This window comes from Clupea harengus, chromosome 4 (genome assembly GCF_900700415.2).
Source record: "Clupea harengus chromosome 4, Ch_v2.0.2, whole genome shotgun sequence".
NCBI lineage: Eukaryota > Metazoa > Chordata > Actinopteri > Clupeiformes > Clupeidae > Clupea > Clupea harengus.
This window is the reverse complement of record NC_045155.1, coordinates 8,016,848-8,043,822: the sequence shown is the minus strand read 5'-3', so window position 1 is coordinate 8,043,822 and position 26,975 is coordinate 8,016,848. Positions and strand designations below refer to the sequence as shown.

The 26,975-nt window shown below is 46.4% G+C and overlaps 1 protein-coding gene across 1 annotated transcript in view; it reads left to right on the top strand.

Moving 5' to 3' along the window:
- The first annotated feature begins 375 nt into the window (after positions 1–375).
- Positions 376–26,975, top strand: part of LOC105906789 (integrin alpha-5-like) — a 44,033-nt gene continuing 17,433 nt past the window's right edge. The window contains exons 1-18 of the mRNA XM_012834984.2: positions 376–801; positions 13,409–13,539; positions 18,305–18,405; positions 19,164–19,287; positions 19,499–19,560; positions 19,653–19,698; positions 19,815–19,946; positions 20,130–20,174; positions 20,563–20,606; positions 20,882–20,938; positions 21,619–21,671; positions 21,815–22,023; positions 22,165–22,356; positions 22,468–22,513; positions 22,663–22,776; positions 24,605–24,660; positions 25,334–25,485; positions 26,066–26,203. Of these exons, the coding sequence (XP_012690438.1) occupies positions 599–801; positions 13,409–13,539; positions 18,305–18,405; positions 19,164–19,287; positions 19,499–19,560; positions 19,653–19,698; positions 19,815–19,946; positions 20,130–20,174; positions 20,563–20,606; positions 20,882–20,938; positions 21,619–21,671; positions 21,815–22,023; positions 22,165–22,356; positions 22,468–22,513; positions 22,663–22,776; positions 24,605–24,660; positions 25,334–25,485; positions 26,066–26,203 (1,905 nt within the window). The 5' untranslated portion in view covers positions 376–598. The remainder of the gene's footprint in view (positions 802–13,408; positions 13,540–18,304; positions 18,406–19,163; positions 19,288–19,498; positions 19,561–19,652; positions 19,699–19,814; positions 19,947–20,129; positions 20,175–20,562; positions 20,607–20,881; positions 20,939–21,618; positions 21,672–21,814; positions 22,024–22,164; positions 22,357–22,467; positions 22,514–22,662; positions 22,777–24,604; positions 24,661–25,333; positions 25,486–26,065; positions 26,204–26,975) is intronic.

Here is a 26,975-nt window from a genome sequence, read left to right as displayed (position 1 = left end):
TTTATCGGCACTGAGGCTGGGTGTTATCAGTGGACTCGTAAAGACCGTCTGAAAAAAATTGCAACAAAACAATTCCACTATTAAGTGAATTAATTATACAATTACACTTCAGTGGCAACTAATTATTTCAGTGACCCTTGGAAACTCCATCTCATAGATGCGTAGGGAATCCAAAGAGTGGGGATGAAGGTCCAACATTTCCATTCACCTAAAAACATTTTTTGGTCAAAATCGCCAGCATTTAATTGTGTTATCCATCTAAGCAAGACTGACAGGGATTCCTCCCTCTTTTGTGAATCAGTAGGCTAGCCCCACCTCCCCAAAAGTTTGTCACGAGTCAAGGAACTCCCTCCTTTCAATATCCCCTCAATTAAGCTGCGAGAGGGAGAGAGAGAGGCTGACGATCTAGTAAGGCTGAGAGAAGCCGACGGTGAATCAGAGATACGGACACTTTGTGTGGATGAGTTGCGACAAGAGACTTGGCTAGGACAGGAGTGAAGACACTGTAGCCCGTCGTATCCTTTCGCTTGATCAGATACCAGTAAACACACCGGTTGATTGAAACCAAATAGAGCACGAAAAGGATTTATAAGTTAGTATGGGTTCCAGAGGACATCGGTCGAAGACGGCATCAAAACTAACCAATCAAGGCGCTCGCCTCTGTTCGTTTGGACTTTCAGTCATACTAATACAACTGTGTGCCGCATTCAACTTGGACGTCGAGAATCCCACTGTCTATAGTGGACCAGAGGGGAGCTACTTTGGATATGCGGTGGACTTTTACTTGACCAATACCTCAAGGTAAATTTTGATCTTGTGTTGCAGCTGTAATGGAGATCTTAAACCATGCTGCCAATGTTTTCATTGGTACGAGGTGAAAAAGCAAAAGTATTTAATAATAAAGTTTCCCCCTTTTTTAATTTCTTTCACCCCTAGTTGTCAAAACAGCAGAGGTCCTTTTGAAATAAACAACATGAAATAGCCAAGCAGACAGTTGTTGTGAAATTCCAAACAAGTAAGAAAAGGTGTTTGACAAGACAAAATGTGTTCAATACCAGTCACTAAGCGTGTTAGATTGCACTTTTATATTTTTAACTGCTAAGCCTCTTCATACCTATTGTATCCCACCACCCCTTCACAAACCCCCTATGGGTACCTCAACGAACAGTTTACCCATATCTAATAATTTGATTCAAGATAGTGATGGGAAATATCTTATTGGAAGAAAGAAGTATTTCATTCATTTGTGATGTTAGCCGCTGGTACGGATCGGGACCAGGTGACGTTGTCTGTGCCATTGTTTGGGCTTTGCCTTTTGCGATGCCTTACCATGAGTGTCAACAGTTAAACTCTACCAACAGCTTCACTATCATAGGCTGCTTTTTGCAACTTCACCCAAGGTGTTGGAACAATGCAAAGAGACAATAGTTTGTTTGGCAAATAAACACATCTTAAGGGATGAAGGAGGTTCTAGTGTCTGTGAAAGTGTGTGTTTGTCTTTCTATGTATATCGTGAGTGAGGGAGTTTATCAAAACTCCCAAGTTGTGTGTTTTGGCAGGCAGACCACCATTCATCCAAGAGCATAGCCGAAACTATCTAAAAAAAAAAGAGCCTCCTCTATTAACTCACTGATTTGGCAACAGACTCTGTGGGAAAAGGATGTCCCAGAGTAACTTTCAGTATCAACTGTTAGCAGCTCTTGGTCAACAGAGGAATGGCCATCATGAGTGGATGTTTGTAAAGAAGTGTGTCTGTGATGGGTTTGGGGGTAGACAGTGATAGACGCTTTTCGTGTTGATTGATTAAGGTGTGTGTGTGTGTGTGTGTGTGTGTGTGTGTGTGTGTGTGTGTGTGTGTGTGTGTGTGTGTGTGTGTGTGTGTGTGTGTGTGTGTGTGTGTGTGTGTGTGTGTGTGTGTGCGTGCGTGCATTACTCTTTGTTGTGTGTGAAATGGCCATACTGTCTCCTCCAGTTTCTCACCTTCCCAGGAGTCTTCTCTCTCCACATTAACTCATTGGCCCCTAATGTCGTGCCGTGCGTATCAGATAATACCAGCTGGTCACAGAGCCATATTAAGTGAGTGAGCTAAGCGAGGAGGGACATTACTGACAGGAAAGCCTGAGTGATTCGGCGTACATGGCGGGAGGGAGCGAACACTTGCCCTGTAATCGTCTGTAATTACAGGTGCTTATGTCTGCTCTGCACACAGGCACACCACGGCTCCAGGCAACACTCTCAACCACGCGTGTCTGAGCTGTGCCATCACGGCAGATAACCTTTTAGGAAAGAATGGGGCCCTGTGCTCTGAAGTGCCTTACTGAAATGAATGGGACCTTGTGCTGCCACTGTGAATCACGGTGTCTGAGCTATTATGTGACCACTCGTCAGAAACTGTTTGGGGGTCTGAGTTTATCGGGTTGGGGTTGGGAAGTGTGTCCGTCAGACGCCACAAGCTGATGAGTTGGCGGTTAACGACGGCAACCCCAGGTGAATGAGGCAATGGTCTTTCTGAGTCACAAACATGCTTCATGAATCACCTTCATCCCTGTCTATTTGTATGTGTGTCTGCTCTGAGCCAGTCAGGGCTGGTGGCCTCCACTGACTCTGTCCCTTCCTCTGCCAAGAGTTCTTTAATGAACTGGTGCGATCCCAGGCAGCCTTAAGAGGGACTTACTGGGCAGCCTCTAGCTGTGTGTGTGTGTCCATGTCTGGACTGACTAGACAGTGAAGGGGCTTTGCATTGAGTGGGCCGACCATGGCTCCAGTTCCCCCCTGTTCTTCCTCCCCTGCTGTAGACAGTTTATGATACTCACTTACTCATACTCTTTCTCTGTCTGTCTGTCTGTCTGTCTGTCTGTCTGTCTGTCTGTCTGTCTGTCTGTCTCTCTCTCTCTCTCTCTGCATGTACCCCTGCTCACTCCCCTGTCTTTCTCTTTAAGAGTGCTCCACACCCCACTGCTTTGTGGATGCCTGTCTGGCAAAGGGGTTTACAGGGAAAAGCTGGATGATTTAAAGTGTGACGCCACCAATTTCTGAGTCAGTGAAGTGTGCATGTGTGTGCGCTCCAGTACTAATATTCCTCTGTGTGTGTGTCCCCTACACCTCTCCCACCCTGCATCAGTCTGCTGATGCAATTCAACATTGGTATGTACATCCCCCACCCTTTTACCCCCATAGCCCTCAACGTTGACCCCCCCCCCCCCCCCCCCTTCTCAGTTTCCGTCTGCTCTGGCCTCTTCAGAGGGATGAAGTCATGGCCAGCACCGCAGCCCTGTTGGCAATGACTTCATCTGAACTTTTAGCAGCTGCAACGTCACACAGCGAGGGGGTAAAGCTACATCAGAGAACCCCTCTCCCCAAAAACTTCATAAAATGCCCGGCTCTGTGTTTTCCACTGCAACAGTATGATGCAACGGCACTGACGTGCTTGCTAGATGGAGCCAAGATACGAAGCCGTTTTTGGCTCGCGAGCGCCAGGTGCAAAAACTTTTTCCACGTCATCATCTTTCTGTCCAAGTCTCAGAGGAGCCTGGTTAGTCTGCAAGCAGAGTTGATATATATACACGTTGACAAACATCTGGATGTTTGGGAGAGTGACATAGGTTGCCAAATCATGACATCGTTTGAAGTGCGATTCTGGAGCCATGTCATTGACTCTGTCTATGATTCATTAAAGCTAGACACAAGATTCACTTCCCTTTCAAGACCCATATGGACATATTGGCCCCTCGCTAGAATGCTCCTCTATTGGAGATGTTCTTTCTTAGGGGTCTCGTAAAAAAGAAAAAAAAACACACATTGTCTCCACCCATCTCTCTCTCTCTCTCTCATATGGACACACTGTCTATCTGTCTATCCTTCATTTATTTTCTCGCACACTGTTTCCTGTGTCACCCTCTGAACAGCCCTCTATCTAGTCACACAGATACCCTGATGGCCCCAGCTCTGGGAGTACATGCGTGTCTAAGTTGTGTGTGCCATGAGGCAGCCCTGCACTAATAGAATTAAGACCTGCTGGATGGACCACCGTGGAAGACCGCCTGAGGACAGGGTTCGTGAACCCTGAGTGAGGGCTCTTGTCAGTAGCACAGACAGCAACCGTTATTTATGATCCCCTGGCAACAGCGGAAGACATGGTAAAAGAGTGGAGGACATAGAGAGGTAGAGAGAGAGCTAGAGAGTGTGAAGGGGACTAAATCAGTGACAGGAAAGGGGCATTAGAAGATGGGTTTGGAAAGATAAAGGGTCAGAAAGTGTCAGGAATAAATACAAAACAGAGGGAGGAAATGGAAACATTAGTAGTTTTTTTTCCTGTTTGGGGCCTCATAAGGACAGGCAGCACACGCCTGTAGCTTTAGCGTTATCAGAGATGAGAGGAAGAGAGATGAACAGAGAGAGGGAGAGGGAGGGAGAGAGAGGGAGAGAGAGAGAGGTGAAGAATTCTCCCCATGAATATTCCCCACAATCCTGCCTCTTCATCTCTGTCTCCTGGCAAGGATAAAGGGATGAGCCGCTGTGCAGGGGGAGGTCAGAGGTTGTGTGGCTGGAGAGGAGAGAGTGTGTGTGTGTGTGTGTGTGTGTGTGTGTTGATCTGCAGATAACATTGATGGATCTGTCCATATGCACACTCTCCCAATGCTCGGTTGCTAAAGTGGGTTGAGCGAAACGTGCAACGTTCGAAGAAAGCTCTTCTTTTTAATTTAATGGAATTATGTGTGCCACCAGATTACAAAGCAAGCTCTGTGCAGCAGAAAAAGTAGGCAGCCCCTGTCCAAAATATTTTGTTGAGACGGCAGCCAGGGATGTGTCTCTATACAGGACAGAGCATGTGTTTTCTCAAGACCACTCTTTTGTATTACATCACAGATGGTTGAGTTCTGACATACCAGGATGAAGTCATCCTCGTTTGCGTTCCACTACACCCCTGCAGTTTGTCCACTTATAGAGGGTTACTGCTAAAACAATATTTACCCCAGACCTTGAGCTCTTTTTTTTTTTTTGCCATGTCCAAAATCAGTCACGTTTTGTCCCTGTCTGTGTTTTTACTTCCTTTCTGTACTTGGAGGAGAAAGCATTTATTGTTTTTAGTCGTGTTGTATGAGGTTGTTTATAAACCGTAGTCAAGGGCCCATCTGGAGATTGAGGCCGTGTTTCTTTCTTCCTCCTTCTCTCTCTCTTTCCTCCCTGTATGTGTGCAGCGCCTGCCAAGCTATTCTTCACCCAGGTTCTCTGCGTAGTCAGCCATGTTCCTGCTGTATACTTGGTGAACAATGGTGCTCTTTGTAACAACAGCAGAAACGATTAGCTGTGTTTTGGGAGGAGAACCTTTCCATGTGACTGTGTTCTTTATTTATTTACTCTCCTCCACCTCCACTTTTTGGGTCTGTTGCCCTCCCCCCATGTCTGGCTATGGTGGCTCGGATAAAGAACCCTGTAGAGTGTTGTTCAAAAGGTTAATAGGTACAAGCTTGGCCTGGTCTATAAGGCTATGCTGTTGTCTGTCTGTAACATTTAAGGCCTGTCTGGATTTACTGTCTGGTCTAATAATAAGAGACATAGGTGTGTGTGTGTGTGTGTGTGTGTGTGTGTGTGTGTGTGTGTGTGTGTGTGTGTGTGTGTGTGTGTGTGTGTGTGTGTGTGTGTGTGTGTGTGTGTGTGTGTGTGTGTGTGTGTGTGTGTGTGTGTGTGTGTGTGTGTGTGATCACTACAGGCTGAAAGTTTGGGAATTGGCTTAACACACCAGGCCGCCCTACTCTGGGCTCTATGACTTTGCCTGAAGGCCATATCACACAGGAGTGCAGCGGCCCATTGTCTAGGGCCTTCCTCAGGTAGATTTTAATCTCAATAATGGTTAGTGTTTGCCTGTCTGGGTTAGATAGGGCACACACTGGGCAGACAACGATAACGGTAATCTCCTAACCTCATTAAATGCGAATTTTGTTGGCTAGTGTCCTGCCAGTAGGATTTGAAAGACAAAGAAAGACAGTGATTGGGCAGAAGTTGCCATTCAGGCTAATGGCTAAGCTAATGGCCAAAAGATGCACATCTGAGCCATAGTGTCACTCTGTGGGTGTAAATACTATGGCACTCTCTAAGCCAGTTGTTTTGTGGGTGTAAATGGCCCATAGCACTCAACACTTTGTGGACAATGTTCTTGGGGTCTGTAAGGGTGTGAGTTACGACTGCCCAGGGCAAAGGGGGCTACAATTTGGCACAGGGCAATTTAAAGGTTGGAAACCACAGCTCATGTTTATATAGTTGGAATTAGGCGCTTTCAAATTGTTGTCTTGCCACTTGTGAAGGCCTTGCTGAGGCAAAATTACATGGTTGGTGGCTTTATAGAGAGCTAAACTTTTCCTCCATTGCTTAGACCATAATTGTCAACCATAATTTCCGTCAAGTCTGGGTTGTTCTACTTCAGACTCGTATGAATAGAATGGTGTAGTGAATTATGCTGATGAATTATAAACATGTCTTGATTTTAAACTATGCACCATTGCTGCAGTACTTGAATAAGCATTCTTGTTTTATGTTACTGTCATTTGGCCCATGTAACATTGCAGTGTTTAGCTTCCTCTGGAAGGAGAAGAGGTCTGATTTGAAACACATGGACACACAACACAAGGAGAAATGCACTTAGATATTCTTCCACCTACATATATGGGGATGGCAAGATAGTTCTGTAACCTGGCAACCACAAACCAGGAGGGATTGTCTTTCTCCTGTGTCATTCATGTGATCATGTTGTAATCCAAACAAAGTATTTCCAGTAGGTTAGAGCGCATCTGACACGGACAATCTCATGTTGTTTGCTACATGTGTGAAAGAGCCATTCTGGCAAAGCCCTCAGCCCTCAGCACCTGGTGCAGCAATTCTGATGTGCAGGCCTCCTACCCCAGAGGACGTATCCTCTGAGAGGAAATGTTTCTGTGGTGACATTAAAATCCGGTCATATGTGTGAACAAGGAAGGAGGTTGGGCAGCGGTGTTTATCATACCAACACATCAGGCTGTGCTTTTCTCAAAATGAAGTTGCCAAAGAAAAACAACACACCCTGATCTTTTGATTTATCCTCGTACTGAGCAGCAAACACCATTTTGACACCTAATTTCACAATGTTGGTTGTCCTCTTTCTTTCTCACGTGGTTACTCTCTACAGGAGAAATTAAGTTTTAACGTAAATCATCTTTGCAAACTTAAAAGCCCCTAAAGTGAAGGCACTCTGTGGTTTCACAGAAGAGGACCCCTCTTACCATGTGTTTTCAGAGACTGGCCCCTGGTCAGCTGTTTCCTTCAAGAGTCCTGTGCAGTCATTTACATTTACATTTACATTTAGTCATTTAGCAGATGCTTTTATCCAAAGCGACGTACAAGAGAGAGAACAATAAAGCTACGAGCAATAGAGACCTAGTGTAACAATTAATACTATTTTACATAAGAAATAGAAAGTGCAGGAATTTAACTGTGAGTGCAAGTTAAGTACTAGTAGAAGTGCAAGTTGGGAAGGGAGGTGCTCTGAAGAGTTGGGTCTTCAAGAGCTTCTTAAAGGTAGAAGAGCTTCTTAAAGGTAGAAGGTAGTCATCCCACAACAGTCCACTGCTTCAATCATCATCAGCCTACTCCCTGGGGAGTGATGAGCTGTAGCACAGCAGTACTATGCACGTGCAGAAGTACGCCGCAGACAGGGAACACCTGTGCATCAGCATCAGATAGCATTTCAGACCCAGTCAGTCAAGACTGCAGTAGCTCTGGTTAAGCCCATCAATGCAATATTGCTGCTGATTTAGATACATGCCAATCAGATGCTTTGTTCCTGGTGTCTGGTTTTTAAACAACTGGACAGCCCACCCAGAAACATTTGACAAGATTTTTCATTATGGGTGATGTGGATGATGTGGATATTGTTCTTTGATAAAGAGAAGATAAACAGCCAGAGCCACAGCAATAGCAATGATCCAGATGTTCCACTTGATTGTAGATGGCACTGCACCAACCTCCAACAAGGCAGGAGCTGTTACCTGATGTTTACCATCAGACAAACAATCACACACACACTGACCTTGAGCCAATTCCAACATGACCGTTGAGGAAGAAACTACTTCCTACTTTTGGATCCGTGACCAATCTGCTCTAGATTATCAGAGGTCAAGTTGTTTCCAGGTTCTGTTTAAATCACAGGGTCAACATTTAGGCTAATTCAATTTCTCTCTCACATACACTTTGGATGAGTGTGTCCTCAGTCTATGTATAGCCATTGTAATTATCTGTGGATAAACTGAATTATGGTCTATATGATTTAGTGTGTGATTTCTCTGGCCTGAATGCTGAAGGAGTTACAGTGAGGTCTGACCTACAGTACGTCATTTTAAACTTGAAGTGCCTCACTCTTTTCAATTGGACTGGATTTTGTGGCCATTGTGAATTAATCACAAGCGATGAACGACGAGAGCCGAAGTCACGCTATAATGAAATGCTGTTGGCTCACGTATCACCCGCTGCACTCACCGGGTGCTGATGGATGGTGTTGTTCGGGGACACTGAGGCTGAGTGAGTGGATCATGAGGTAATTGTGTTTCTATGAGGTCAATCGGAGTATTCAATCTTCATAGCTAAACTATTCCCACCAGCCCCCAAAACCCCCCAGTGTCCTTCAAATGACAGTGTCTTGGCTGTTTGGCCTGTTTTTTCTCTCCCCCTATTACAGATGAAAGCAGCAGTCGTCTGCTGGCGCATTGTGATGAAAATGTGATTGTAAAATTGTTCTTGCCATTTAGAGGCAAACCACAGTGGTTTATCGGCAGGCTTTTAGCAATTATAATAGTGTTCGAATGACATAAGCTTAGCAGCTGGGAGGAAGACAATTAAGTGTGGAACGACTGAAGGAATGTGTCTGGTCAGGGGTGGGGTGTGTGTGTGCGACGGGGGTGAACAAAGGCATTTGGCATTTCATTACCTCCTGCGTTAACCTCCATCACACACTCCACATGGATGGGCTGGTTCAGACCGTGCCACATCAGCACTTTTTTTTTTTTTAACCCCCACCACACATTTTGTCTCCAGGCTTGTTGTAAATAAGCAACGTTGTGGCCTACTCAGTCACTTTTATTGACGTAATTTCCCCTTCATTATCTAGCCCTCAAATGAGGGTGTTTTTTTGCTGAGCCCAAGCTCAATCTACCACTTGACTGCTCAGTGAGGAGTTAGCACAGGCTAAATTAATTAACTTAATCAACACCCCTATCGTGACAGTGGTCAGGAGGCTGTTAGTGGTGGGTGTTTGGCACGCTCTTCGGGGAAGCGGCAGTAGTCATTTTCTTGGGAGGCCATGTGAATTGGGTTTTCCACCACCAAACCCCTCCAGGAGAATTGCTCAAGTTCCCCCATTTGACACACAAACACCTCTCGCCAGCAAATGCCTTCAGAGATATTTGATTTAGGCCAGGCAGGGACAGTATTTCATCATGTAGAGTGCTGCTTGTCCTTGTGGCGGGAGGCTCTGTAATCTGCTGAGTATAACATGCTGTGGCTTTGAGGTCAGGTGACCCCATCCCTTTTGCAGCACCACGAGAATGTCGTTGCTCTCTCCTAGACCTCGGTCCCAGACAACAACCAAAACCCACTTCATCTACTTGCAGAGGTGTGCATCCAGTGAGGGAGAGAACCTCTTGGGTGGAGGCAGTCACCTCCAACCCTGCTGACTGAGGGAAAGACAACTGTGGCCCCAAAATCTGAGGAACATCTTTGGCTTCATAGTAGAGGAGTTGACAAACCAAATGTGTGATCAAAGTATTCTCGGAGATAAAGAAGCACAAACCAAGTGTTCCTAAATCGGACATTTCAGTTGCATTGCTATACTCGTCTTGCTTTAAAGCCCCCACTGCATGTCTTATGAGTGCTGATTGTACCTCATTGTGTTCAGCAGAGATAATGATCCAGCGGATGATGCACATTTCCTCATGATTCACCCACCTTTGGTAGTTGTCACCGTGGATTACCCTAAAAGGCTTTAGCCAGGCCTGGGAAACCTCCCACTGTCTTTCCTGTGTAGGAGAACAGAGAAAAACCTCCCTATCCAAAGCTGATGCAAAACTGAGCATTTGGGCCAACAACAATCAGACCCTTATCAAATGCTAATACTGGTCCCCTCATTTAGGCTCTTAGTGGGCAGAGGAGGCAGTTAAGAGTAGACTGATCCCTGCCTAGATAAAGACCCATTACATGCTAATTGTTCCTTATTTACAATTCCTGCAGATCCCTATCAAGGTGTGATGGCTGAGTGTATGCGAGTGTCTGCGTGAGGCAGGAGCCTCTGCACAGGCCTCATTATGCTGATGAAAGCAGTCCCCTTTGTGTTGTTGTTTCCTGTCTTCTCTTTCTTGTTTGCCTTTGGATGAAGCACCACTTTCCTCAAACATATGAGTTCCATTCCAAGTTTATCCATGAATGAATATCATAAAGGCCATAAAATACTATTTATAACTATTTACTGTTTAATCACTCAGTGCATACAAAGATTCTTCACTCACCAGTAGGTTTAGTAATGGACGCTTAGCTCAATTTGTTCTTCGGATGGCTTCTGCTAACTGTCTTTGCTTTCATAAGTAGGAAAACATGCTCAAAGGTAGGATTACCCTTGCTTGCATCCAGCCAGAGTAGAATTGTGTGTGTGTGTGTGTGTGTGTGTGTGTGTGTGTGAGTTTGTGAGTGAGAGTGTGTGTGTGTCTGTGTGTGTGAGATTGTGTGAGTGTGTGTGTGTGTAAGCGGGTGAAGCTTTCCAACAGTGTCAGTGGAGGGGTAGAGTGGAAGTGTGCTGAGTTTGGCTCTGGCTGCCCCACAGCTGCCTGACGCGTTCCCAGCTTCAGGTTAAACACTTAAGGTGTGAGCAGTCTCTGTCCAGCAGAAACGGCAGCGCTGATGTTGCAGATTTTTTTCCACACTGAAAGAAGCTGTGGTTCATGCAAAACAAATTTCACAACTTGGAACCTGAGTGTGTGAGATCGAGTGTGTTGTTAGGCTTAATGAAAAGGAAAAAATGACAGCAGATTTCTGTAAAATGTAAAAATCGTTGGACAAATAGTGTGGAATGAGTTGAACTTGCAAGGAACTGCGCTGTGAGGACGTCATGTGACTGCTGCCCCCCACCAGAGATGCATCGTGGGAACCTGTGCCGGGGGCGTTGCTCTGGGTTCTGCATTACTGGGCTGCTGGAGTGTAGCGGCACCTCTGGGATTGTCCTCGTGTCTGCACATATGCCGGAGAGCGGTATACTCTCTCTGGACCGGAAGAGCGCCTTGTTTTGCTTTCCCCCTCTAAAACAACACACAGTGTGCCTGGCCTCCTTCCCCCCTCTCTCTCTCTCCTGTTTTCTTTTTCTTTCTTTTTTAACACATTTGTCTTCTCTTCTTTCATAGCCTGGGCTTTGTTTACACACATGCCCACAGATAAACACACAGACACACACACCCCATACATACACACACAGACATTTGCATGTGTAGACGCTGAGGGAACCTGTCCCCTGGGGAGACAATGGAACTTGGTGACCCCCAGGACACCTCTTAAACCCTAATGACTCATAACCTGCTTCTCCCCCCGTCTTTGCTTCTCTCATTTTTATCCCTTCATCTCTGTCTCTCTTCCTGTCTGTCTTGGGGTTGGCTCTCTCTCTGTCCCTGTGGGAGTTCTTGGAGTCTTCCCTTTGATCCAGAGGGCTCATCCAAACGGTCGAGCTTCAAACCGCCCCACTGTGCCCATTTTACCTGTGTTTTTTTTTATACTGTACACAGAGACAGACTTCAGAAGAGTCTAGCACAGGTGCGTCTGCTCTGACTGTTTCACCATATTTGGAAAGAAATGAAAATGGTACCCAGTTCGCAATGGACTACTGATGTATGGATTCTGTCCCTATTATTAAAAAAATAATAATCTTGAAGTACGTTCTTGTATTTCCATACAAATTTAACTGAGGGAAGACCTAGCACTCAGCATCTCTGCTTCAGTGACAGCTGCAGGCATGTACGACCAGTAGATACGGGGGTACTATTTTTAAAAAGTAATTTTCGCTCCTCACTATGTGCTCTATTTAGTCAACGCGCAGCTGAAACGGGTCACTGCGAAGATTGGTCTGCCCGTAGAGAGGGTGAAGGGTGCCACATATAGCTGGCATAATGTAAACACAGCAGCTGACCCCAGGGGGCAGGAAAAGGGTGTGCTTTTCCTGTGACAGCCACACACACACACACACACACACACACACACACACACACCACTCTCCACATGTGCCCTCTCTGCCCTTACACACACACACACACACACACACACTGTCTCTCTTGATCTCTCCCCTTCTCTCTCCCTGAGCTTTAATGACAGGAAAGAGATGATAGTAATTTTACAGACAGTGAGGTCATGGCTGCGCTGTACCCATCCGTGCCGTCTCTTGGAAAATTAGACTCAGATTAGAAGTGCAGGGGCTGTGGGGGGAAAGAGGGAGCTGCTCACCAAACAACTGAGAAAGACAGACAGACGGCCGGGTTGGGGAGGGGGTAGGGAGTGAGTGAGTGAGTGGGTGAGAGAGTGAAAAAGAGAGACTGAGAGAGAAAGAGGAGTTTGATAGGATTAGAAGTGGAGGGTTGTGGCTGTGTTTCTGAGTTTCTGAGTTTAGGCCTACCAGAAGTACCAGCCTATGTGTTCACACTGTGCTCATGGGTGTCCATGCCGCAGTTACACTTATGTTAGAGAGCAAAGTATTATTTAGATAGTATAAGAGAGAGTGAGTGGTGTGTGTTTGTGTGTGTGACTCCTCTGGGACTTGCCCTCACAGCTGTGGAAACAGCAGTGACTCCACTTAGTCGGTCTGCTCCCTTGTTTTCCCATTGACTCAGTCCCGCAGGGGCTCCGCGCTTGTGTGTGTGCATGTGTGTATGCATTGGGAGTGTGCATCACGTGTTTGCCAGCAGGGAACCTAACAAGTACTCATGGCCACCCAGTGTTATGTAACCCATCCCTGTACAGAACATTATCATCTGAAGGAGTCTTGCTCAATTTGTCACAGTCAAGGGTGCTTAATAATTGATGTGCCATTTCTAAAACTTCTTATTTTGATTGCCTGTTTAGGTCATACGTTTAAATGCAATGAATATAACTGACTGTGTGATATTTTCCTGTGAGATTGCTTGTGGTTTGAACAAGCGTTATCACATTTTTAATTTGAGCCTCTAAGGTGTTTCATGATGCACTACATCCTGTGACATCTCCCTTATGAATTTTAAGCACCATCATCGACTCGATAGTTGATAGTTCAAGATTCAGTGCACTCTGACACATGGTTGGTGTAATGCTGGATGACATTTTGTATGTGTGTAAATGACGCTTGTTGTGTTTTGTGTGTGTCTGTTTCTCCCTCCTGCAGTGTCAGTGTAGTGGTGGGAGCACCCAAGGCCAACACCAGTCAGGTGAACATCACTCAGGGTGGCTCTGTCTTCTACTGCCCCTGGAGCACCGGCCAGTCAGACTGCAACAGCATAGAGTTTGATAATGAAGGTATGATACCCCCACCCCTTTTCTCATATTGTTTATTGTTCTGCCATACTGGTATGGGCCTTGGGTGTAGAGGCTGTCCTCCCATACCTCACTTCTTCTAACACTCTTTGTTGTTTCTCTCTTTAGAAAAAATGCTCTCTGACTTCTTTGCCTGCCCTTGGTTATCTTAACAAAAGTGATAAATAGTTGGTTTAAAAAAGGTTAGGTTAGTCTTGGCACACACGGACAGCATGGCAGCATGGGATTGACTCGAGATTGTCTTGAGGTTATCATGTGCACTCCTACACACTATACTGCCATTGTGCAAAGAGTACTTGGCAAAACTGACCATTGGATTGGTTAGCAGCTGAAGTTTGCGATTTGTCTGTTCAAATTCACATCCATTCACACAAACAATGTCTCAAATACACATATCGGTCTTACCACTATTATATATAAGCAGCAGTAGTTTGTGATGGTCAGGCTCCTAAATTGTCAGAAGCAATCCCCACACAGTCAACCTTCATCAGCCACAAATGATGTAAGGTATTGTTCTCGCTGAACAATCCCATGGTTAATGGGATACCCTGATCACTAAATGCCTCACTTGAAGGATTAGACCTGTTGCTTGCGCACCACATCCTCTACTTCCCCAAGTCAAACAGTTCCTTTGTTGACAGACACTCGTTCCTTTCCTCGAGCGACCCCGCCTTGGACTTCCTGTCATGTCGGTGTGCCCTCAGGGTCACCTCTCCTTACCTTTCATTGTCCCAAGAGCTGCCATGTGAAGTCTGATGGAAGAGGAGATTTCGAAGAGGAAACGGAGGGGGGAACCTTAAGTGCCAACGTGCCGTTCCTGTTTTTTAAGTGGTGTTCTTCATAGTGTCTGGAGCCGGTGAGGAGAGCTAGCGGTTCCTGTGCAGGGTGTTCTGCTCCACTGGCTCCTCGACTGCCTGTCGATGCCTCCACATGAAATGACCCTTTTGACTGCTCAGAGAGGGGGGACGTCTCTCAAATGCTGGAGGGGATACTTGGGACTAGAGTTTCTTTTAAACGAGGGTAAATTGAGCGTTTTCATAGGTTTACAGATGCTGTCTTTTAAAGTGGGTTTACTGGCCGTAGGAAGTGACTTAGTCCTGAGGGGCCAGTTGTTGAAACTGTAACTGAAAACTATAAATCGTCTTACGGCACAGAGACTCATTAGCCAGTGGACCTGCTTATGAGACGGACGTTCTGAGACCATCAAGTTAGAATTAGTCATCTGAAGGCTCCTCGCACTCTTGGTAATTACCAACTGTGCTGATACTGCAGGGCAGACAACCACACTGGTGCTTCTTGGCACTTTGCACCACAGAATACACTGTCCCTCCCATCACCATCCTGTTGCAAACTGCAATATAAACATTTATTTTGCTTGGCAAGACAGATATGTGGGGAGTCAATGAAACCTTCCCATTCTGGTCACCACCCTTTTGTGTGTAAAATGTCTGTCGATAAGGCGTGTCGCTTAATTCAGTTCAGCAGCAGCTTTGCTTTTAATTTGATACCCGATACCCTAAATGGAAAGTGTAACTTCATTAGACTAACACTAAATGACACTTGACATACTGTTGTGCCATACTAGTTGTCAAAGGTTAATGTTCAAATGTCAATAACTAGGAAAAGACCCATATATATCTCATCCGTTGAAGATGGTTACAGGACCAGTTGTTTTTAGGGAGTTGTGCTTCCCAGATTTTCCCAGATATGACTGCCTTACCGATTTGTTCATACTGGTTAAGGTGTATGAAAGACAGCCACACACATACATTAATATGCAGACACAAACTCAGTCATATATTCACACAGACACACACATACACATTCAGGAAGAGCTGAGGCTGCCTGTGAGGTCTTCCATGACTGCCCGTGACCACCATCAGCACTTCCATAAATTGGGTCACAACGGTCAGAGAGGAACCTCTTTGCTACATCCCAAAGCAATCTAGCCATTTCCCCCTCAATTGAGATAAGAGACAGGGAGAGATACAAATAACTAGAAAGAGAGCGAGGGAAAGACTTTAAATGGATGGAGGAAGAGTTGCGTAAACAAAGAATGCAACAAGACAGATGGGGAATAGAGATGGAGAGAGAAGAAGAAAGAGAGGGAGCAAGGGAGGAAGAAAGAGAGGGCGCAAGGGAGGAAGAAAGCGAGGAGGAAAGCCGACTCTCTTGTCTCTCCCATCTGACCTCCTTCCCCCTTCCTCTACAGCCAGCTTGTCCCTGGGGGCGTCTGATGTGATGACTGAATTTAGCCATTTGTCTTGGCCTTCCCCTCCATTCCTGCCCCAGTGTGCACACAACACCCATCTAGATCCCCCCCCCCCCCAGCTAATGGCTCTATTTCGGCCGCGGTTCAAAGCAGATGTAGGCACGCGCTCCAGACCCCTGCCCCCTTCCAGAGCCCTCCAACTCCCCAGAGAAGTGGGTTTAGAGGGGGAGGCCTGTCCTTAGGCCCAGCGTTTTTCCAGACATCACTCACATCGGATTATTGAAAAAAGAAGAGAGGGATATGGGGGTGGGGGGGCTGGCAGGCAGGCAGGCAGGCAGGCAATGTTTGTATTTTTTCTTTCTTGTTCAGTTTTATTATTTTACATTTTTAACATAGCACTCAAGTGAGCAGTCAGGCAGTCTGCATGACTGGAGCCACTGTCCTGAGAACAACTCCTGGCTGTGATGCTGGCCCCAAAAGCGCTTTTCATGACCACCAGTGTCATGCAGCGTCAATTAAAATGATGTGCGGTGGCGCCGCGTGGTGGCATAAGACCCTGAGGGAGTGCCAGCGTTGATGCCAGTCTGCCCCTCCTGTCATCCATCCAGTGAACTCCAGCAACAACGTGTCTGCCCGCTGTGGGACTGGCACACCACAATTGACTGATAAGCTGAACGAAGGCCAAAGTTTTATTGTTGTTCTTGAATACAAGCCTTGATTGAAAAAATTGAAAATCCCCAAAAAAGGCTTGATAAAAATGTCACAAAAATAGCACTCCCCAAGACCATTTCCTTTTGACATTCCCAGAGGTCATTCTGCCGTCTGAATGCACGCCACACTGAATAAGAGCCTTATCACAGACACTTCAATTGATTTTTACTCGCAGTGTTTTTAGACAGAGGACCTACTGCCAAAATCTTCACCGCCCCTACCTCAACCCAAAAGCTCCCCTCATCTTATCCCAACACCGGGGTGTAGCGAACGACGGCCAGGTCCGCATGGAAATAATAATCCAAACTTTTTTTGTCTCTCTCTTCATGTCAAGCACATCCATATTGGAGCCAGACTGCTGTTTGCCCACAAGACACACGGGCTTTCTTTTCTTTGGCACACAGGGAGAGAAGGAGAGAGTGAGAGGAGAAAAGAGGGAGAGGGGAGGAATGGAGGGAAAAGCCAGGAGGCGGCCATGGAGAAGCACATCCTCCGTAATGCTATTAGAGGGGCGTAATCCTCACTAAAGGATCAAAGAGAAAGAGAGAGCTAGGAAAGACAAATTTACAGATAGACCGTCAGTCTAGAAAAGTGATCGGCAAAAAGAAACTAAGAAATTACATTACTCTGTGTGAGTGTAAGAGAATGAATGGCCGGAATATAAACTGTTACATGAAAGACTTAGGAGAGAGTGTGAGATAATGAACACAGCGAGAAAGACAAAAGAAAGACAGAGTGGAGGACAGAAAGAGAGCCAATAAGTGAGTGTGTGTTTGTCTGTGAGTGAGAATGATCGACAGAAAGGAAGGGTGTGTGAGTGAGTGAGAGAGAGAGAGAGAGAGATCAAGAGTGTATGTGTATACTAGCTGTAGAGCTGATAGATGGCTGGCCGTTGCCAGCGGTGTGTTTTCCTTGGACGGGTCTCCCCCCTACTTTCTTTTTCTTTTTCTTTTTTTTTTTCTTTTCTCCCAGGCACCGACTGGATCTTCCCTCCCCACTACAGTACTGCTCTGGCTGGGTTGAGGGCCTGCGGACTGCCCTCTGATCCCTCTCCCTACCCCAGATCCCAGACCCCAGCCCCGCCACCACAGGCCTTGGTTGCATCATGCTTGTAATTGTGGTGCAACCTGAGATCTTGCAGTGATGAACCGTAGTCAGGAATCTATCAGGGCCTGTGTTTCAAATACAGGTTAAGGCAATAGATCTTGGTACAGAGAAAATGTACAAGTCAACACATAGGGACGTGTAGGAGAGCTCCTAAATGGAGTTGACATTCCAGGCCCAGATGTCTGTAGCGAGGCGTGGGACTCGTACTCTCCGGACTCCGGTCTCCGTCGGACAGACATTCCATGAAATGCTGATATTGCATTGTGGTGGCGTTGTTTTAGACCAGTTCGAAAACATTGTCGGTTTTGGTTTGGCGTCACAGATGTCACAGCTGAACGCGATAGCCATCTGTCTTTCTCATGCCTCTCAAATGTTGCGAATCTGAGAATCCTGTCAGCTGGCTGGACAAACATAGAGGTCAAGATGGACATCGCAAGAGGTCACGAAAGAGGGAGGTGCAGTCAGGTTGCCGAAGGTCACAACTTGACACCCTTGAACCTTCCAGAAAGTTCTTCCCTTTGTGGATCTTTGACTAACCTCATTTTTTGATTTCTCTATTTTTTTTTATTGGAATTCAATGTTCTGAGTTGAGGACTGCCTACTGTGTTGAGGCTTTCATGGAGATGAGAACCTGATACAGTAATATTTGAGAGTGTGTGTGTGTGCGCGTGTTAATTAATCCTACAAAATCTTGTATCTTCTTTCTTTTTGCCCTAGGCATTCGCACCATCTCCATCAAGGATGTAAACAGAAAAGGGGAATTCAAGTCACACCAGTGGTTTGGAGCAACCGTGCGTTCCCACGGCGACACGATCTTGGTAAGACCACACTGAGTGCACTGATGGGTAGGAGGTATTACATGCCGCTTGTCTAGACAGAGACGAAATTCCATTCAAGGTCTTGAACTGTGGTTGACTGTAGTTCAAGGTCAGCTGGCAGCACAGGCAAAAAAATATTGAATACAATCTTTTGGTCAGTTTTCACACAGGTGTATAAGCTCATTTGGTTCAAATGAGTCTGGATATGAGTGAGGTTTAGAAAAACAAGAATGTTTAAGTCCTGTAAAAGAAGCTGTTCCCTAAATTGACTTGCATGTTATGGGTTGTGTGTCAGGGCTTCTTTGAGTCATTAGTTGAAGGTCGAGTAGGTTGTTGGTGGTCTAACCTCTGGATAAGCCAAGCAGTCATGAGGGCCATGACATCAAAGCCCAGGTGTTGTGTTGTGGGTGGATTATGGAGGATGTGACCTGGATTTCTCTGTCATGGTTACTTTGCTCCAGATGTAATGATGACCTCTCCCAGGATCTCCACCCTGTTCACCTCAGCTGTATTTTCATTACTGTGAAGAAGCTGCTTCTTCTTCTTCTTCTTCTTCTTCTTCTTCTTCTTCTTCTTCTTCTTCTCTGTCCTCTTTCTCACTCTCTCCAGCTTTTCTTGTTTTTGTTCATGTTCTTCTAGATCTGAACCATTGCGTTGGCTCAACTCTCCTCCAACTGAGTGAGAGGAGCCCTTCGGCAGCAGATATTCTCTCCCTGAATTATTTAACACTCTCCTCACTCCCTCTCTCTCCACTCCAGGCCTGTGCCCCTCTCTACTCCTGGAGAACAAAGGAAGATGAACCTCGTGTTGATTCCACAGGAACCTGTTTCCTGTCTGTCAATAACTTCACCAAGTTTGTGGAGTATGCTCCATGTCGCACAGGTAGGCAGTGGACGGTCACACTCCTGACAGCTGAAAGATACTGACTTTTATGTACATTCCAATTGCATCGTGTCCAGGAATAATACACAATGAACATTTACTTTGCACCGAGCCTCTTCACATGTTTGTACGGTTATTGAAAGGCTGTAATGGTTCCCTGACTTTCGTTCCCTTAACCTTCACAACTGTTTTTGTTTTGTGTCTCTGACAGAATTGTTTGGACCGGCAGGCCAAGGGTACTGTCAGGGTGGCTTCAGTGCCGACTTCACCAAGGTATGGATTCTGCAATGAGATTTCAGAAATTCTGGAAGAGGTCTAATGATCTGGCATCTCATAGTACTCATTTCAATTCTTCAATATTTCAGGATGGGAAGGTGGTGTTGGGAGGACCTGGTAGCTACTATTGGCAAGGTACACCATATCTTAATATACTATTTACTATTGTGTAGTTTCAGGAGCAAGATGGTTGTAAGCATTCCAGTGTCATTTCCTCACATTCCAACCTTCTTCTCTTTTGTTTATATCAGGTCAGGTGATCGCAGCGGTCAAGGAGGAGATAATCAAGGCTTATTATCCAGGCTACTTCCTGTCCTCAGTGGAGGGAGAAATGCGGACCAAGCAACTCAAGCAGACAGTTTACCATGATGACACCTACATGGGTATGAGTCTCAAGAAGCAATCCTAATTATATATATATATATGTGTTTGTGTGTGTTTTATATATCCTCAATCAGACATCCTAATTATCATTATCAGATAGATCCCATGCAACTGGCCACTGCAGTGTCTGTGGTTGACAGATGCGGTGTGTGTTGACGTTCTGCATTTGCTTCTATTTGCAGGCTACTCAGTCACAGCGGGAGAGTTTACAGAAGATAATGTGGAAGGTGAGGCTTCTTTACTGGCACATGCAGTATGCATGAGCATGGGATGGCATGCACACACACACGCACACACGCACGCACACCCACCCACACGCACGCACGCACACCCACACAGTCCCACACAGTCCCCGAACACTGACACACCACACCATCATCTGCCACATTTCTTCCTACATCATTTCAAGGTGTAAACCCTGCCGCCACATACTCGCACAGTTGGATTGTGATTGTATAAATCAAACACAAGGCCAAAAACGAGCAGAGGTTCTGAATTCTGTAATTCTCAGTTACTGAGGATTCCAGACGTTTCCATGTTTCCACTCTTTAATGTATTTTCCATTTGATGGATCCCTTCTTTTTTTTTCCCCCCTCTGCTTTCTTTGCCTTCCAGATTTTGTGGCTGGCATCCCAAAAGGAGAATGGTTGCATGGTTTGGTAAGGAGCCTCTACTGACCATTTAATTCACTGTAGGACGGAGGAGCAGTGCTGTGAAGATGAAGTGATAAGTGCATGACATTGACTGATAGAACCGTCATTAAAAGATGTTTTGAAGAGGTAGTTTGTGCAAATGTGAACTGAGATCATTTGCCTCCATTGCTCCTCCATGCTGTCTTCAGTCTGCTATTCTGTCATTGTTGGCCCTTCAGTGTGATCAGCCTTCGTGAAATCGCAGATGCAATGAGAGCCTGTCTCGTTTCTCATATGTTTAGGTGTCTATACTGAACGGCACTGACCTGACTAAAGTGAAGACCTTCTCTGGTGAACAGGTTAGTCTTCCTCGGTCTTCTCTCACGATCTTCGTTGTGTCACAAGGGTGCGTGCGGTTTTTTGGTAGTTCTGTGTTTTGTCGCGGCCCAGCCCCTTATCCCACCAGCTTGTGCCCACAGCGCAGCGCACTGATGATATAAGCAAAACCATTTCCTTTACAAGCCTCTGCAAACTGCCACGGAGGCCTCTGTGGTTTGCAGTAAAGCACACTAATTGAAGCAAAAGTGCAGAGGCAATTTTCACAAATGAGCACCACAGCTTTTTTACCAATGTTTCTTTTTCCTTCTTCTCTTTTCATTTTTTTCCTCTTTTTCTTTTGTAACTTTTTTTTGTGTATCCTGATTGCCTCAGCTGAGTAAATATAATCAAAACCTCCTTGTTTGCTTACTAAAGGAGTCTGGAGAGGTTGTTTGGGTTCCCACTAAAATGCAACTGTCTGGGTAGAGGAACAGTGTATTGTGACATTTCCATAACAAAAGACTAGAAGCCTTGTCTGACCCAGCCAGAGTCAATACAAGAGTACAATACACTGTATGTTTTCATGACTGTAACCTGTGACCTTCTCAAATGTTTTACTGTTTCATAATAATGTGTATACATTTGATTGATATGAGAGAGTGTATGTATATGTGTGTGTGTATATATGTATGCTTACTACATTTGTTTATTATTTATGCAGATGGGGTCATATTATGGATATTCTGTGGCTACCACTGACATCAACAATGACGGGTGAGTAACTACCTAACAACTACCAGCCACCAGTTAGAGAGTGTTTGGGCATCTAGGTATTGACTTACTTTCTATGTTTAGTGGGATTTATGTTTGTTGTGTGTGTGTGTGTTGTACACTGACTTCCGCTGGTTTGTCATCAGGCGGATGGATCTGCTGGTGGGAGCGCCCATGTTTATGATATTGGACACAGACGGGCGTCTGGAGGAGAGGGGGCGTGTGTACGTGTACATGCAGAAAGGCCTGCTGGACCTGCAGCCCCAGCTGCCGCACCTCACCGGCACAGAGGTGTACGCTCGCTTCGGCAGCTCCATCGCACCGCTCGGAGACCTCAACCAGGACGGATTCAATGGTGAGGAGGGACGGGTTTCTTTTTTCATGTCAAGTCTTCTTTTCTTTTCTTTTCTTGATTCTTCTCCTCCTATGCTTTCATCTACTTTCACCTACCTCTTCTCCATCCATTTTCTAATTTGCTGTACTGTTTTTTTTTCAGATGTTGCCATTGGCTGCCCGTTTGGAGGGGAGGACAAACAGGGAGTAGTTAAAATCTACAATGGACACAGTGGAGGGCTACAGGACAAACCCTCTCAGGTGATTTCAGGCCAGTGGGCATCTACCACAATACCTGCTAGCTTTGGCTTCACCCTTCGTGGCAACAAAGACCTGGATATGAATGGCTACCCAGGTTAGTAGGGACATTTTAAGGCCCAACTTGTATTTTTACGCACTGTAAATGATTTAGTAGTGTGGATGTGATAGCAGTGCCTTTCTAATTGATTTTATTTCTTCCCAACAGATCTCATTGTGGGAGCATTTGGAGCTGACCAGGCAGTAGTGTACAGGTATGCTACATCACTGTAGTTCATACATCTCTTCTGACATTCATCTTGCAGCACAAGATCGGCATTAACAAACTATTGCATTTCTCACAAACTGAAGACGTGTTTATATTTCTGATTGCTGTCCCTTGTGCTCTCTCACCCATGTCCAGAGGTCGCCCCATTGTCAACACCAGCGTGTCCCTGCTGGTCCACCCAGCCATGATTAACCCAGAGGAAAAGCACTGCGTCATCACCCGTGGCAACGATAGCATTGCAGTCTCCTGGTGAGTGCCGAACTATACCCCCCTCATCACACCCCACCCCCTCTGTCATCAGGAAAACCCCATCAGCACCGTCTGTTATGTCTGGCCTCTACGCTCTTTGTTTTGGTTTGGCGATGCAGAGTGTTGACACTCACAGGGCAGGGCACTGCCGGACAGGAAATTAAAACTCATAAAATGGCAACAGCGATGACAACAAACAAGGAATGCTGAGCAGCAGTTGAGTTGAGTTGCGACCGTGAGGGTGTGGTAAACTCCTCGCCCTCTCATTAACACAGCAGTCCAATCAGGGACCCGATGCTCCCTCTTGTCCCACTGTGTGTAAGCGAGAGAGAGAGAGGGAGAGAGAGGGAGACAGAGAGAAAGAAAGAGAGAGAGGGAGAGGGAGATAGAGAGAGAGAAAGAAAGAGAGAGAGGGAGAGGGAGATAGAGATGCGATGCTGGCCTAGCCCAGCCCAGTCTCAACGCTTTTCTCAGAGCTTTTGTTGGGAGGGCGCTGAGTGGAACGGACATGCTAAGACGCTGTGGCCTGTTAGAGCGTGAAATGTAGCCTTTCCACCGTCATGCCATGTTTTTGAAATGTGTGTCCTAAGGAATTCCTTCTCCTGGGAGGAGTGGGGGAGGAAGAAAGGAAGGGAGCTGCGGCGAGGCCATGAGGCCGCCCCTCTCATGTCCGCACTCTTACTGTCAAAGGAAACTCCTGTGTATACATGTGTCTTGATTATGCTGCGTTGCCTGGCAATGGGAGATTGGATAGTTTGGTAGGAGAGAGAGAGAGAGGGAGGGGGAGAGATAGAGAGAGAGAGAGAGAGAGAAGGGGTGAGGAGAACTTGCCATGGCTTTGAATGAAATATTGTTAAGCGGTGGAACACAGCTGGGAAACATCAGCAGACGTCGGGTTGTGCATGTACAAACACTTTTATCCATGTGAAAGGAGTGTACGTTCAATCACTCTAGGGAACCTCCTGAACAATTTGGTCTTTCCTTCTTTTATTCTTGGTTGTTCTGTATGCAGTTCTCTCTTTCTCTGACTGCTCCCTCTCTTCTGATCAGGTCCTTAATTAATATCGTTGATCTGATCTTTATAATTCCCGTCCACCTTAGTTTTGGTCTTTGGTTCTTCTGTGTTGCTCTCTTCTGTTCTTCTCATATTTTCACGGCTTGTGGTTATTTGACATGGCTGTAGTCGTGGCTATATGCAGGGGAGAGAGATTACACGGCTGGCTGTGGTGCTGCGCTGATGTCATGGGAGTCAGGGGAACACAGCCGCCTCTCCCAGAACCCACATTCATCAGCCTGCTGAGAAACATGAGAGTCTTCTCACTTTCACTCTCTCCGTGAGAGAGAAAGGGGGGGGGGTGAAGGAGAAATTAAAGAGGGAGAGAGATAGGGAGAAGCGAGAGAGAGAGGGGGGGAGAGAGAGAAGTGTGAGAGGAGAGATTGAGCTGCTTAATTCTCTTGGCAGGCAGCAGCAGTCCTCAGATGCCATTGCCCAGCATTATCAATTATTCTATAATATGCCGTGATGCTATCCCAGGCCTATCTCATATTCACACCATGTAACAGAAGAGAGTGAAGAGGCAAGTGCTGACTTGGGCCACTGGACAGGCTGTGTGTGTGTGTGTGTGTGTGTGTGTGTGTGTGTGTGTGTGTGTGTGTGTGTGTGTGTGTGTGTGTGTGTGTGTGTGTGTGTGTGTGTGTGTGTGTGTGTGTGTGTGTGTGTGTGTGTGTGTGTGTGTGTGTGTGTGTGTGTGTTAGTTTCAAGCCTGTGTCCTTCACTGTCCAGAGTTTGTTTGCGTGTCTCATCTTGTCTTTATCTCCTTCCCAACAGTGTCAACCTCAGCTTCTGCCTGCTAGCCAATGGAAAGCACCTCCCAGACAAACTAGGTGAGCCAGAAGACAAGCGAACATCTGCTCCCAATTTCGCTCCTTTTGTCAGGCCTCTCCACTCGCTGTCACATAAACTCATCAGAGCACCTCAGTAAATCTCCATGCAGTCAGTCGCACAGTGCTACCACATTCACAGCAAATGCTCTTACAGCAAAATCTAACTGTAGAGCAAAAATAAAGACGTGAATGGAGGCGAGGTGAGCTCCCCGTAATGAGTCCCCATTGTGAGCCCATCCGTCCTTATCCCTCTTTTATTAGCTTTTGTCCTCCTCGGCTGGGTCTCCCTTTGTTCCTCCGGAGCTCTGTAATGTAATTAGGCTGTAATGACTCGGCCCCGACAGCCCAGCTGTGGCCACGTGTTTGACCCTTGTGACCAAGCGGAGCTGAGCTGAGTCGAGCAGCAACCAGTAAACACGTACAGTGCCGTACACACATAGTCTCACGTACACACAAGAGTGTCTGTCGCTCATTACTTGTACCTGGCACCGTTTCAGGGCGTGCCTGTGAAAACTGCAAACGTGTAAATGCCAGAGGTTCTCATTATGAGCACGGGTTGTTGTAAGAAATGACTCAACAGATGTTGCTTAACAGTGTTTTGTATGTCTTTCTTTGCATGAATGTATGTGGTTGTTTGAATATGTGTGTGTGTGTGTGTGTTTGTGCCCTGCAGTGTTCCGTGTGGAGGTGCAGCTGGACCGTCAGAAGCAGAAGGGCGCCGTGCGGAGAGCTCTTTTCGTGGATTCCCAGCAGCCCTCTCTCATCCGGAGCCTGACTGTGCCCAATGGGGCCCGCCACTGTCACGAAACCAAGATCTACCTGCGGGTCAGTAGCACTCCCCCCTCCCTCTTTCTCTCAGCACACATCTCTGTAGCGCACCATCTCTTCTGAGCCTCAGAACAAACTGTGCATCCAGAGCACAGAGCCAGGAGGCTCAGAGTACAAGCCTCCAAGACAAACCCCCACAGGTGCAGAGAAACCGTTTCCAATGACGTGCAAAATGAGGACAGAAATGTTGGATGTGTAATCTAGCTCTTACATTCTACCCATAGAGACTTCCCTGTACAGTAAACAGACACATTCATTTTGTGTGCGTGCTTCCATGGAACCGAACCCATTGACTTTGGCTCTGCTGTTACTCAGCACCGCTCCAGCTGAACAACAGGAATCCTTCTGCAGCAGAAACAACAGTTCTGTTCTTCCTGATTGAGGAGCATACTATGTCTCCCCTATTTCCTGTGTCTTTGCTTCTATCTCCTCCACTGTATTCCTTTACACACTCACTTACTCACTCTCTCTCTCTCTCTCTCTCTCTCTCTCTCTCTCTCTCTCTCTCTCTCTCTCTCTCTCTCTCTCTCTCTCTCTCTCTCTCTCTCTCTCTCTCTCTCTCTGGACTGGTGTGCAGGATGAGAAGGAGTTCCGGGACAAGCTATCGGCCATCTATGTGGCGCTGAACTTCAGTCTAGACCCACAGGCGGCAAGCGACAAACACGGCCTCAGACCCATCCTCAACTACCAGACCACGGAGCTGATCGAGCAGAAGGTACATGTCACCATGCCCATCACTGATCACAGATCAGAAAAATCATCTGAGCCAGTCATGTTAATGTTCACACAGCTCACGCCCTTGTTATTGCCACTAAACACTAAAACAAAACCCTGCTCACATGGACTTGTTTGTTTGTTTGTTTGTTGGAAAGAAAACTTGTCCTAATTCAGCCCAGTTGAGGATATTGGTATAACCACTGGATGCTGTGACTGGCCCATAGCTCCATGATTTTACACAGACCCCCACATCCCCGCTCTGAGGCTGAGGTGGCCTTCCTTCCACCTCCTAAAACACACATCTGGGCCGTCCTCCAGAGGGTCTGGAAAGCAGTTTGAACCTGGACTATGCTAAGCATGTATGGTGGAGAGCTTTTCATAGTCCCACTAGGAATTGTGCTCGGAGCAGTGAAGTGCGGTTCACGAGACTGCACGTGTGTAGAGTGCTCACACTCAAATGCTTTGTCTCTCTACTTTACCCCCCCCCCCCCCCCTACACACACACACACACACACACACACACACACACTCACATTCATGGTCACACAAATGTCATTCATGCACATATGCGTGTGGAAGCACACAGACACATGCATATGAACACAGAAATAACAGTAGTTATTTTGGGTGGGGCCCTGTGCCATCTGTTTGGGATTTGTTGGGATTTTGCCCCATCTTCTTCCCCCCTGGAGCAGCCTACAGACCGGGTGCAGCGTCTGGGCTGCGCTTAACTGTTCTACCACACCACATATGTCTGAGTGTGTGTGTGC